At 36.2% G+C, this 14692-nt stretch overlaps 1 protein-coding gene across 2 annotated transcripts in view; it reads right to left on the bottom strand.

Moving 5' to 3' along the window:
• Nucleotides 1-14692, bottom strand: part of DOCK7 (dedicator of cytokinesis 7) — a 217066-nt gene that overhangs the window by 28326 nt on the left and 174048 nt on the right. For both annotated transcript variants that reach the window (XM_029950088.1, XM_029950089.1), the window contains 8 exons: nt 13812-13908; nt 10778-10874; nt 10526-10660; nt 9275-9427; nt 6270-6428; nt 5484-5584; nt 3921-4113; nt 2144-2287 (listed from right to left, as the gene is read on the bottom strand). In XM_029950088.1, the coding sequence (XP_029805948.1) occupies nt 2144-2287; nt 3921-4113; nt 5484-5584; nt 6270-6428; nt 9275-9427; nt 10526-10660; nt 10778-10874; nt 13812-13908 (1079 nt within the window). The remainder of the gene's footprint in view (nt 1-2143; nt 2288-3920; nt 4114-5483; nt 5585-6269; nt 6429-9274; nt 9428-10525; nt 10661-10777; nt 10875-13811; nt 13909-14692) is intronic.

Below are 14692 nucleotides of genomic sequence, written 5' to 3'. Positions count from 1 at the left end.
AACTAAAATTATTTACAGTTCTAAAATACTAATTTGGCACAGGAAATCTTACTGGAAATATCTGGTGGGAAAAAAATCAGTTACTTTCACGAAATGTAAGAAAGTTCTGAGCTACCAGATTTTATTCCACTAGGGGGCAGTTAGCCAGTGGCTGGCCAAGGGTTGCTCTGCCTATCATCAAAGTGACGGACAAAATGTTTGTACTGCTATTCTGTTTTCTTGTCCTTAATTAATCAGTGGCTGTAGTGAAGGAATAAAGAGATGTTTTCCAAGAGCCACTGAATTCCTCTTACCACACAAATCAGCAAACATATTTTCCCAAGGAAATAAACATATGGTTCTGATATTTTCCAGTAAAAGTTCACAGGAATTTAAGCAATCATATAACTGTAGTGGTGAAATAAATAGTGTAACTAAAATGCCCCAGTAATTATTATAATTAAGATTAAATGAACTCACTGAAAAACAGTGCATTTCATAATTATATGCTATTACAAAAGAACTTCTGTAATATAGGCCACCATACTACTGTGGATTATTAAAATTACATATCTACATACACAGAGTGTATTTATTAAAATATTCCATGAATAGCAAAAACCAAAACAACCCATGTTTTCCCTGCTAGTTCACATCATGCAAAATGGAACTCAAGGACCAGGGATCCAGGGGATCAGTCAGGACAGTTGAGGGCCTCAGACAGGAAATTTTATTTTTCAGACAGGGAATTTTAAAATGGTCAATCACCTAATATTCTTAGAGTCTCTGAATAATTATATTTATGTAAAGTCATTCTAAGAATCAATAAATGATGAAGAGGCTGATAACGGCAAACACTAATACCTATTTGAAGCCATATACTGTGATAAGCACTTTACATATATTAACTCATTTAATCTTAACAACATTCCTATGTGGTAGGTTCTATTATTAGATGTGCTTAATGGATGAGAAAAGTGAATCACTGATAGGTTGAGTAATTTGTGCCTGAAGTGACTTAACTACTAAGGTAGCAGAGCCAGGATTTGAATTCTGGCTGTATGCCTTCTAAATTGATGCCTTTAACCAATACACCGCAAGGGAGGGTTAAGGCCAGGAGAATAACCAATTCCCATTGGTGATGAAGAGCAGCATTGCACATTATGTCAAGTTTCCCTCTTACCCTAATATGAACTTCACAGACTCCTAAGCTGTGGTGCGGGGGCACTAAATACTCAGCAGAAATGTCAGAAAAAATCCTGGGGCGCCTGGTGGCTCAGTCAGTTAAGTATTTGACTCTTGATTTTGGCTCAGGTCATGATCTCACAGTTCATGAAGTCAAGCCCCTCATCGGGCTTCGTGCTAACAGTGCAGAGCCTGCTTGGGATTCTCTTTCTCCCTCTCTCTCTCTCTCTGCCCTTTCCCCCATTTGTGCTCACTTGCTCTCTTCTCTCTCTCAAATAAATGTTAAAAATTTTTTTAATATAAGAAAGTAAGCAGGAATTTGGCTAGCTATCTTTCCCTTCTCTAATAACTATCTCACCTTTAATTAACAAGATTGCTTCGATTCTTCACATACAGAGAGGGAGGGACAAGGAGGCAGTTACAGCTGGGTACAGCAGGTCAGGAAAGGGAACAAGGACGTAATTCATAAAGTTTCTGGTAAGCAAGCTCCAGGCTTCTAACACCTACCTAATACGGTCACTACGCCACCCAGGAGACGAGCACCAGGGCAACAGCTAACGCACTCAAAAGAAGATTCTTCGTTTCATTCAATAGCCCAGCTCTAAAGCAAGAGCCATATTAGTCTACTCGAACAGGAACTAAAATCATCCAGAGGTTTTCTGTTTTGTTTTGATTTTTAATTTTAAGGTTTTAGAAAGTACATGGTGGTAAAAGATTTATGAACGACAAAAAAATCTGTTGTGGATTAAGTGATGGTTCATAAATAAGCAAACAAAAAATACTGGAGGAAACGATGACTAAGATAAAAAGAGTAAGCAATGATGACTCGACAGAGAAAATCTCTTCTTAGGCAGTTCTTAAGGTACTTGGAGAAAATGATCATAAAGGAAAAGCAGGGTCCGAGGCAGAGAGAGCATACATGTCACTAATAATTCAGAGGTTTGTATCTGGGGAAGGAGAACGAACAGGAGTCATCTACCATAGAGAAAGAAGCAGCTGCTTGTTCCAGTAATCCCACGAGTCCGGACTCAGTAAAGTACTTTCCAGAGCAGATACCTTCTTCATCTGGAGATACCACGTCATCTGAGACTGCAGATTCTTCTAAAACATTAGATGAAATATTCTAGGGGGAAAAGTTGAAATGGGTTTAGACATGGAATTTCTTAGCAAGAAAGATGTGCGTGAAGAAGTAATTGAAGATGAAATGCCACTTAGGTTTAAAAAGAGGGTGGACAGTCAATGTAAAGATAAAAGACTAATTTCCAAAATCTTTCTCTATTTTGAAGATGACAATCAAATGGAACCACTACTGTTAGGTAACTTTTCAATTAATAAAAGTTGTGACAAAGAAAATTAAGAAAAATCATGGGCTAAGAAAAACAGAGATATGATAAAAGACATCTCAGAAGACTTAAGTGGTCTTTATTTTTAGTTTCAATTATCTTGTCAAAACTCCCAAGAGGAAAATTAAGGTACGAAATGATAACTCGGTTTGTTTAACCAACAGGGAGTTAATGAAAAAATTCAGGTAAAACTCTTACCCAATGAGATTGGGATCAGCCATTATTTCCAAAAAAGAAATAATACATACTACCTTAAATATTTTAACATAAACATTTACAACAGATAGACTCATTCGACATCGACATTTTTTAAGACATTTTTTGAAGTAGATCCTAGGCCTTTTCTTTGTGTACGCATCTCAAAATCAGATTTCCATGTAATCTCTCTTGACTAAATAGTAGTAACACAACCTTCATTTAATATTTCCAGTTCTGGGGATCCCTGGGTGGTGTGGTCAGTTGAACATCCAACACTCGATTTTGGCTCAGCTCATGATCTCAAGGTTGTGGGATCGAGCCCTATTCCAAGTGCGGTGCTGAGCGTGGAGCCTGTTTCAGATTCTCTCTCCCCCTCTCTTTCCTTTTGCCCCTCCCCCCCCAACTCATACTGTCCCTCTCTCTCTAAAAAAATAAATAAAAAGATTTCCAGTTCTTGCTTCTTCAGAGTAAAAACTTGGAACTTAAAAGGTTATAAAATTATCCTCGATTTCTAGATTTCTCCCCAATCTTTTGTAGTTGGTCCAAAATTAATTCAACAGCAACTGTTTTACAGACTCACTTTTATCAAGTCTTTGCAAAACTTTTAACCTCATTTTCAGAGAAACAATGACTGACTTTCTTTCTGCGTTAAGATTTCACCAGAGGACATAACACTTAGTTAATTTTGCAATTTCCCAAATCTGGCACCAACAGGTTTTGAAAAAAAGCAAAGAAAGCATAACTGACTTCTAGTCAGCAAAGATTTCAACTAGTGGGTCAGGGGTATGTAATCCTACTAGGGAGTAAACTATCATCTCTGAGTCATGGTATCTGCACATTTTATGCAGGGTTTGGAGAATGTTGGGTTATCTGATGTATTAAGTAAAAGCCAATTGAGAGTTTCTGCTGTATTCTGATTCTCAGCACTTTGGGTACATTGCATAGATGCTATGAAGTCCACAGCAGTATAGGAAAAGAGAATAAATATACTTAGCACTGATATTAGAGGTAAAACAAAAATGAGGAAAGAAAATTAACCCAAAGTGCTCTTTAAATATGTATTACGACAGTGACAGAAAACGGTTAAAACATTACCTTCAGTTTTTAGGCTTTCCTTACAAGCTGAATGAATCATAGCCCCAGTGAGAAAAGCGGAATGAGAAAAGTCCTCCAAAGGACATACCCTGACTTAACGTAAACCCGGCAGACTCCTACCTGAAATGTCACACACCCCACAGGAAGGTATTTGCGGTCCTCCAGCATGCTCAAATACTCGGCCACGAGGGCTGCGGAGTGGACAAGGCACTGGGCCGCTTCGGCGTGATTGCCGCGCTCCGAGTGTTTGCCAGCCATGTTCTGCAACCAGGTCAGCCGCAGATCCGGAGAGGTCTGGTAGCCCTTGGCAATTCTAATTGGAGCAAAAAAAGTCTTTTCAATTAGCATTTGCTTTCCAAGCTGGAAGAGAGTTTAGATTGTTTGTTTACGGTTTACCTACAGAGGTTTCTGTTATTGAACACAATCTATTATGACAAGCTTTCGACTGGTATGAAAGTGTCTTTAAGGATGCTTAAAGAAGTAACTGTGGGCCCACAGAATGGTTAATAGTAGGTTTTTTGGGGGTTTTTTTTGGCAGGGGCACTAAAAAAAAGACATGGTATCAGTAAGAGAAGTCTATGGGAATTTACATGTTCGTTAGAGGAATATAAAAAAGTTTGTCATCAAGAAAAAAAGATTTGCAAGATAGTGTCAATGCATCATATTTATTTTAAATAAAATATTTGTTTTATTTGCCTCTTAAAGGACTCCAACATTGAGAAAAGAGAGGGTCATGTGGCAAAGTTTTACTTGCACCTTTCAAGATATAAATAGGAATTATAAATTTCTCAAAATGTGCTCCTAGAAGTATCATGTTATAAGCAGAATCATATTTAAAATGAGGAAAATCAATGTTAAGGTAAAAAATTAATACACTGTATTTTCTTCCTAAAGGTCTGATTTTTAAATTTAAAGCATGGGTCTTGGGCATCTGCCTGAAATCTAGGGCACAAGATGCCAAGATGTTAAATATGTATCACAATTTCTTTAAAAAATCCTCATTTTTGATAATCAACAAATATACTAAACAACTATGCATAGTTCCCAGAAGAAGTGACACAGGGGATCTGAAAAAACTGTGTGGATAAAGTGCATTTTGACTTTTCAATCTACCATTAGAAAATGACTTAAGTAATTCTGGTATATTTATTTTTTTATCCAATGTCTTCTGTATGTTTTGCCAAATTATTTAAAGTTTTTATTTAAATTCCAGTTAGTTATCATACAGTGTAATAGTAGGTGCAGGTGTAGAATTTAGTGATTCATCACTTACATACAACACCCAGTGCTCATCACATTCAGTACCCTCTTTAATGCCCATCACCCATTTAACCCATCACCTTGCCCATCATCAGTCCCTCTAGTAATTGTCAGTTTATTTTTATAGTTAAGAGTCTTTTTATGGTTCTTTTTATGGCTGAGTAATATCCCATTGTGTATAAATGCCACATCTTCTTTATTCATTCATCAGTAGATGGACAACTGGGCTCCTTCCATAATTTGGCCATTGTTGATAGTGCTGCTATAAACATCAGGGTGCATGTAACCCTTCAAATTGGTATTTTTGTATCCTTTGGGTAAATACCTGTTAGTGCAATTGCTGGGTTGTAGGGTATTTCTATTTTTAACTTTTACCAATTTAAACCCATTATACAAGGCATAAGTGAATCAAACAAATGATACCTGTACATTAGATCAATCAACATTTCAGGATCCTCCTGGTGTTCCTTCATTTTAACAGTATCAGAGAGGATCATATGGAGATTGAAAACCAAATCTTGAACCTGAAGCAGAGAATTTTATAAAAAAACATTCTTTAATTACCATTCATTCACAGTTACCACATTAGTTTGGAAGATATTTTAGATAAACATCTGAAGATTGCAAAACAAGTAATAGGATATGGATACAGTTCTAAAGAATGTGGGCATGCTTGGGTATGGTGAGTGAAGGGAAGTAAACTTCATAGTAATTCCTTGTCTGGCTGGCTTTTGTTTTGGTTTTTTTTTTTTTCTTTCAGTTTTCTCACCTGGAAACAAATAGAACTAGAACTAGAACTCAAATGTAGGGATACAGGGGATTCAAGAGGAAAACATAAAAGGACATCCTCGCCTATGTTTCTGATTCTCCTAAAACGTAGTTTGTAAAAGCTTTATTTTTTAAAGGCAACGGTTTCATTAAGAAGTAGGAATAATATTGCATCATAAAGTTTCCCATTTGTTTATACTTGGTCTACTATTTGTTATATTTGTTATAAATTCACAGAATCACACACCAAAGATACCAACCTTTCCAAGAAGGAAGCATAGTTTATTGATACAAAAAGATTCAGTGCTATATATGGCCTAGAATACGAGGCTTGAAAAAAAATATATAGCTTCCTTCAGAAAAAAACAAAATTTAACAATTTGGAAGCTGCCTATTTATAATCCTATTTCAACTAATTATCTAGAAAGTAGCGTTTCTGACCTGATCAGGAAATGTTGTTTCCCTCAATTCCAGATCTTCTTCAGCATACGTCAATATAGTCTTTAAAGAACGTCTTAAGAATTCCTCATTAAAATTTTGAGATGTGCCCACCAAAGAAGACAGTGACATGGTCACCTGCATTTTTACCCTAGCAAAGTTCTGTGAGAGAGAAGTTGTCAGGTCAGCATTTAATACAGAAAAGCTTAAAAGAAAAAAGTTTATACTTTTTTTAACTTGCTAAATGAAAAAGTAAAAAAAAAAAAAATTCCAAATAGTTTTAAGAAATATTTTTTAGAACGTGTTAAAATATGCATATTAAAATCTTATTTTAAAACCTTAAAATAAGACATAAAACTTAGAATTTTGCAGAGAATAATATGCTACAGAGTTAAAAAAAAAAAAAAAAACAAAGCCATGTATTAGAATTGAATTAGGGACACCTGGGTGGCTCAGCTGGTTAAGCATTTGACTCTTGACTTGGGCTCAGGTCATGATCTCATGGTTTCTGAGTTTGAGCCTCGCATTGGGCTCTGCACTGACAGTGAGGAGCCTGCTTGGGATTCTCTCTTTCCTTTTCTGTCTGACCCCTCCTCTCCCCATGTGCGTGCACACTCTCTCTCTCTCTCTCAAAATAAAAAAGTAAGCTTAAAAAAATGTATGTGGTGCATGGGTGACTCAGTTGGTTAAGCATCTGACTCTCGGTTTTGGCTCAGGTCATGATCCCAGGGTCAAGGGATGAAGCCCCATGCCACCTTAAGATTCTTTCTTCATCTGCCCCTCTCACCCACTTGCATGCATGTGTGCACGCACATGTGCGCGCGCTCTCTCTCTCTCTCTCAAATAAACTTTAGGAAGGAAAAGAGAAATAAATAAAAGACAGAACAAATAAATAAACTCAAGGAAAGAACAAAAATCAGAAATACAGAACATAAAATAGGAGGTTACATGTGAGCTCGCAATACTTGGAAAATAAAAGATAAAAAAAAAAGAATGTCATGGAGAGCACATAAGGGATTATAGGACAGAGAAATTCTGAGAAAAAGAACCACAATAAAGAGAAATTTAAAAAATGTTAAAAAGGAAAAGAAAAAATGATAGACAAAAAGTAAAGCAAAACAGATCCAACATATGTATGGTTGGTACCCAGAAGAAAAACCCCAAACCCTGGAAGAAAATATTCAATTTTATATTCAAGAAAACATTCTAAAATAAATTGAAAGTAGATATCATCTGGTTGAGAAAATTAACAAACATTGGTCAATAGCAAGACCCATTCTAGGTAAGGTATTTAATTTTAAATATAAAGAAAGAATCCCTTGAGCAGCTGGGAGGGGAAGTTACTTAAAAGGAAGAAAATAGGCTATCTTCAGATATCTCTACAACAATATGTAAAGCCAGAAAAAAAAATGATATTTGAGTACCTTTTTTTTTTTCTATTAAATGTTCATCTGTTACATTTTACTTATCTTTCCCACCACCACACTTTTTTAAAATTCAAAGTCTTAAGCAAAAAATTTCATAACCATCTTTGCTGTCCTATAAGTACAGAAAACACTAAACAATTGAGAACATGAATAATACTATTCCCAAGAACTGTCTTGAGTAAACAACTGAAGGAAAATACTTAGCCAAATAAGGGAGGATTAAAGAAAAAAATGTAACAGAAGATATAACAGTTATGAATATCAGTTTACTAAATAAGAGATAGAAGAGAAATAAACCATGGATAGGCTTTAAATCATCTCCTCAGTCCAAGGAGACCAAAACCAAAAAAGGGTATAGAAAAATAGAATAATGTAATTAACAAGGTATATTTAACTCAGTACTCTAAAATAAAGAACCCTTTCTTTTTCAATGCTTGTGTACCATTTCATATACACACCACAAAAAAGGAGACATGGTGCTTACATTATATAATCACACGGCAATAAAACTAAAAATGAACATCCAAACTTTATAACAATAAGGACTGTCAATGCTTCCAATTAAAAGTAAAAACTAGGGACGCCTGGGTGGCTCAGTCAGTTAAGCGTCCGGCTTCAGCTCAGGTCATGATCTCATGGTTCATGGGTTCGAGCCCCATGTCAGGCTCTGTGCTGACAACTAGCTCAGAGCTTGGAGCCTGCTTCGGATTCTGTGTCTTCCTCTCTCTCTCTCTGACCCTCCACTGCTCATGCTGTCTCTCTGTCTCTCAAAAATAAATAAAAAACAGAAAAAAAAAAAAAAAAGTAAAAACTAGGCCTGAGTGGCTCCTTGGTTAAGCATCTGACTTCAGCTCAGGTCATGAACTAGCAGTTTGCGTGTTTGAGTCCTGCATCAGGCTCTGTGGTGACAGCTCAGAGCCTGGAGCCTGCTTCAGATTCTGGCACCCTCTCTCGCTGTTCTTCTCCTGCTTGCACTCTGTCTGTCTCTCTCAAAAATACATAAAGATTAAAAATAAATTTTTTAAAAAGTGTAAACTGAAATTAAAAAATACCTACAAAACAAGAATATGGTAAACTGTATGTCAGGATCCACGAGATACCAAAAAATGTGCTTGAAGGACAATCCTGGGCCTTAAATATGTACATAAGTAAAAACAAATGATTTAAACATTTGACTTAAAATTAGAAAAAGTATAACACATGAATATATGATCAAATAAAACACCTTAATGAAAACATGGAATTCTTCAGACTGGTATAGAATCATAAAATTTAAACCAAGACATTTAAACTTTTAATTTTTTTGTCAATATTTTCTTTTTACTTAATGAGAATAATTAATTTTTCCAAAAGCTCACGATACATTTATATTCTAATTTGTACCACTGTATGTTATCTTTAGTACTGGAGGCAAAACTGGAGATTCAGATTTTTAAGATATACAAATGATGAGAAACATCAAGACAGCCTAAGATTAGTCTCAAAATATACACACAAAAAAATCCATGCTCCCCGCAAAACACATTTATTAGATATCTGCAGGAGTAACATTTCATTATGAATCCAGAGCTACATACTTACATTCCCAATCTCAAAGTTCTGTCTCATAAGCAGGTACAGCGAGGCACTAGCATGTGACCGTATTGTACTAATGCTGCTGCTGCAGTGTCGGAGAAGCCGGAGGCATAAGTCAGCACACTGCTCTGTTTCTTCCTCAAACAAGAGTTCAGGGAACTGTAAAAATACAAACGAAAACAAAAGGACAAAAACACCAACACCGAATTTATGCAATAAAAGTTCCAGAGATATATTAACACAGCCTGAACTAGAGATGCGTTAGTATAGCCCAGTTTTAAAAAATAGTTCAGCAATATTTGCTAATTGGCTAACATTGACAGACTGGGATTGAATACTGAATATGTCACTTATTAGCCTGTAGTACAATGCTGGGCAATGTCTCATCCACAAAATGGGCCTAATAATGTTGTCTACATGGGATCAGAGGACTATCTGAGATTAGACACTATGCACAAAACACTTAATATAGTAACCAACATGTAATAATCCTATAATATGTTTTTATTATAAAATGGCAGATAACTAATTTTCATTGGTTAAAGTTTAACAGCGCTGCATTCCATATTATTAGATGACTATGATGAAATAGATACCTTCAAGATTTTAGAATATACCTATGTTTGGAGAACTAGCATGGGAAATAAATATTTGAAGTAGTTGAACCAACCTAAGTACCTTTTTTTCCATCTACGGTGTAAGTTAATGACAAGGGGATGAACTACTTATACCTTAAATTCTTTAATAAATCAAGTTAATGACAAAAGGAGATAAAGAGCAAACAAGGCCCATATTTTAAATCAGTTATTAATTTCAGGCTCTTCTCCACAACAAAACGGTTTTTTGTTGTTGTTGTTGTTGTTGTTGTTGTTGTTGTTGTTGTTATTTTTGAGAGACAGAGAGGGAGGCACAGAATTTGAAACAGGCTTCAGGCTCCGAGCTGTCCGCATGAGCCTGACCCGGGGCTTGAATTCACAAATTGCGAGATCATGACCTGAGCTGAAGTCAGACGCTTAACCGACTGAGCCACCTGGGCGCCCCCAAAACTAATATTTTTTTAAGCCCCAAACTGGTTAAAGGTGATCCAAATAAGAGAGAACTGAAAAGGCAAGCAGCAGAAGAGAGGCAAAAAAGAATCATGGGTCTTAGGCTATTAGAATTTTTACTACATTAACCAAGGAATGTGTTAAATGATCTTAGACAATATAAAGAAAGAAAGCAAAGTTGGACAAGACTGCAGGTCCAAAAATAGCCTACCTTTGACACCAGGGCTCTCTGTGTAGCGAAACAGTGCTGCAGGTAAACCGCACTCTGGTTACAGGCCATGCTATGGAGCAGGACTTTAAGCACCCCACCAAGGATGCTCTCTTTGGATTCTGTTACAGAAACTGTCTACAATTTAAAAATAGATCAATTTTAAAAATAGATCAATTATGGCTCAATAAATGCTTTTTGCACAACTCCAATTACCAAATATATACTTTAAATTCCTCTGGTTTGTTTTCTTACCTGGACAACAATCTCTAATGTATCCAAAATGATTAGGTTTGCTTCAGTAGCCAGGTTTCCATCAATCAGTGCTTCATGCTCAATCTCTGCTCTTGATCTAATATAAAATATTATGTATAAGTAGATTTACCTCTTAAAGAGCCAATAGATCCATAATTCAAAGACTTAAAGATACATAGAAATAAAAAACATGGAACCATTTTTCAATATTTTCCTTAAAGAAAATTTGTAAGAGAATAAAAGACAATATGTTATACATTATAAAGTGTTTTCTTTTGCCCTTCATTTTCCAACCATATCTGTACAGATTTTCTCATCTTACAGCAGTTCCACAATACCACTGAAAACATAAATGTTCAGCTTTCAGAGGTGTGGCAAATGTGGGAGCACACTGGTTTATTCTGAATGGCACAGACACTAGGTGGCGCCATGTGGGCTTGTATTTAGGGCTGCTTCCAATAAAGCAATACTCAAAAGGTTTAGTGTTCATCTTACTCTTTCAAGGATTTTCAATATATTTATTAAAGGATAAAAGTACTTACTTTTTTTCCAAATTGACATCTAATTTCTCAATATTTTTGTATCAAAAATACAAAAAATTTTGCTACAAAAAATTGATACAGAACGTGATTTACCTCTTCCCCTAAACTCTGGACAGAATCACTCAATAAAAACAAAACAAATTGATGCAATAAAGTGGCCTTCTTAAAGGCTATATTTGTTAAAAATATAAAAAGTAATATTAAGAATAGCTACATATGACTTACAGATAAAATTGACATTTATTTTAGTAGCAATATATATATAAACAAAACAAACACATAAATCAAGGTGGAAGCACAAGACCATATTAAATGCTAACTTTTCAAAGTTTCTGGATGTTCAAACCTCTGAATCTTTATTACTACCACTTAGGAGAATAGTTTATGAATTTACATTTTATAAATTAAATGAGAAAATACAACATCATTAGAATTAAAGTGGTAAATATATATATATGTGTATGTATATATATTATGTTCAAACAGAATTTGAGCAAGATTTTGTGAAGAAATATGACAATAACATGAAGGTTTAAACAAAAAGAATCAGGAAAACACCTTCCCCCCTCAAAATAAAGCCTTCCTTAAACACAGCAAGATATGCAGAGAAAACACATTATACAAATGCAAAAGAAAGCAATATATTAATATTATAGTAACTCGCTGCTTTGTGATCTTTTTTAAGTTTATTTATTTTGAGAGAGAGAGCACATATGTGCACCAGCAGAGGAGGAGCAGACAGGAGACAGAATCCCAAGCAGGCTCTATGCTGTCTATGCAGAACCCCACTTGGGGCTCAAACTCAAACCGTGAGATCATGACCTGAACCAAAGACAAGAGTCAGATGCTCAACTGACTGAGCCACAGGGCAACCCCTACGCTTTGTGATTTCTAAAAAAACAATACATACCTCGAAAAATAATCAAAGAAATGGACTTGAACAAACAAGGAGGAGAGAAAAGTGCACATACTAAAAGCTTAAGAATTTAAAAATATTTATATGGTATTCAATACCTGCTATAGTCAGAGTATTTGTGTCACCACAAAATTCGTATGTTGAAAATCTAAGGCCCAAGGTGATAGCATTAGCAGGTGGGACCTTTGGAAGGTAATTAGGTCATCAGGGCAGAGCCCTCATGAATGGAGATCAGTGCCTTCATGAAAGAGGCCCAGGGGTTTGGTTGCCTCCACCACCAAACACCCCATTCTTGCTGTAACCCCGATGAGGGCCTTCACCAGACACCAAACTGATGGTGCCATGATCTTGGACTTCTCAACCTCCAGAACTGTCAGAAATAAAGTTCTCTTCTTCATCAGCAATGCACTGTGTTCTGTTTTGTTATGCAGCCTGAAGAGACTAAGACAGTTTCTGGTAATCCAAACTCTCACCTCTATGGTACCGAATCTGTGATTTCTCACTCTACTGGCTTGTACAAGGCAGTGTTTCCTATGGTCTATGATGGTACTATCTGTACTAGTGTTTCTGCAAGTTTATCTGTGAAAATCCTTGAAAGCCTGGTCTGAAGATGGTCCTCAGGTAGAGTGACCAAGCAGTCCGGTTTACTGTAGGACAGGGCTGAGGGATTCCCTGGGATATGAACATTCAGGGCTAACACTGGGTACAATACTAGGCAAACCTGAATGAATTGGTCACCATATTCTTAAAGTTTATTGGGCCAGTCAAGCTACTTAAGGGCTAACTTGTACTTACAAATTCTCAAGACAAGCATTTTAGCCTCTTGACTCAATGCCAACCTTAAAGCTAAGCAATTTTACCTGAGGTCACATGGGCAGTAAGAAGGCAATAAGAAGGGTCCCTTACACTGAAGGTGCAGCTCTTTAGGTACGGCTCTTAGGAAGTGCATTTTCAGTTGTTTTTGGCAGTAGGGTCAGTTAGTGTACCTAGTTTACCTCCATGCTGGGAACAGAAGACCTGTAGTGTTTTGTCTTTCTTTAATTATATTTTAAGCTCTGAGAGGACAAAGATTAGCTTTCTAATTCTTGGATTCCTGAAATATGTGTTCATATGTGTGTACTCCCAAAATTTATTTAAAAATTGTTGCAGAATGTATTTCAAAGGCATATTTTGGGAGATAATTGTTGGGAGACAAAACAGGTAACATTTTGCTTCACTATACCACATGAAAAACTCTTCCTCTAAATATTTTTTAATCTAAAATTTAAACATTAAATATAACTGGCATGCCTGGATGTCTCAGATAGTTAAGTGTCCGACTCTTGATTTTGGCTCAGGTCATGATCTCACGGTTCACGGGATTGAGGCTGTCAGCACAGAGCCTGCTTGGGATTCATTCTTATATTCTCTCTCTGCCTCTCCCCCACTCACAATTAAATAGACATTAAAAAATTTAACTATTTTGTTGTCTAAGATTTGAATACCTAACCTATATAAAACAACAGTAAAATCAGCCATTTTCCTCCTGCACTTGAAATCCAACAAGCCCATCATAACATAAAATAGATTATATTACTTGTCAAGCTTCTCGGTGTTTTGACGCCAATGAGTCATATCCTTTCTCCACCTCAGATTTTCTTGACTTCCAAAGGCACTTCCAGATGGGCTTCTCTCTGTCAAAGACATTTCAAAACCATTTTTTAAATGTTATTTCATTTAGACCTTCTATATGTGTATTTGCAAATATATAAGACATACTGCACAATGTTATCTTTATACAAAGTCATTTAATCTTCAGTCACAAAAATTAACAATGGTACTTTTTATTAAAACTTTTTTTTTTTATAGGGGCTCCTGGGTGGCTCAGTCGGTTAAGCATCCAACATCGGCTCAGGTCATGATCTCATGGCTTGTGAGTTTGAGCTGCACATCAGGCTCTGTGCTGACAGTTTGGAGCCAGAAGCCTGGTTTAGATTCTGTCTCCTTCTCTCTCTGCCCCTCCCCTTCTCTCTCTCACTCACTCTCACTCACTCACTCACACACACACACACACACACACACACACACTCTCTCTCTCTCTCTCTCTCTCTCTCTCTCTAAAAAGTAAATAAACATTAAAGTTTTTTCCCAACTTTTTTGTAACAGTTATAGCAGAAATATATTTATTACCTATAATTATTTTTAAAAAGCCCTTTTATAGAAGCAAATTTCCTAACACTGTTTTCGCTAAACCTACACTATGGCTTATAAGACCCTACGTGGGCCTTACAAGAACTTATTTCCTACCACTCTCCCTCCTGCTTATACCACCACACTTATTTTGTGTGCGTTTTCTGTATATATAGCCTAACTCTATATGCTCCTGATTTAGGACCTCTGCAATGGTAGTTGTTCCTCTTATGTGACTGTGCTTCCTACAAATTTTCACTGGCCAGTCATTCACCTTCCACAGAAAGA

Source organism: Suricata suricatta, chromosome 8 (genome assembly GCF_006229205.1).
Source record: "Suricata suricatta isolate VVHF042 chromosome 8, meerkat_22Aug2017_6uvM2_HiC, whole genome shotgun sequence".
NCBI lineage: Eukaryota > Metazoa > Chordata > Mammalia > Carnivora > Herpestidae > Suricata > Suricata suricatta.
This window is presented reverse-complemented; position numbering and strand designations above follow the sequence as displayed.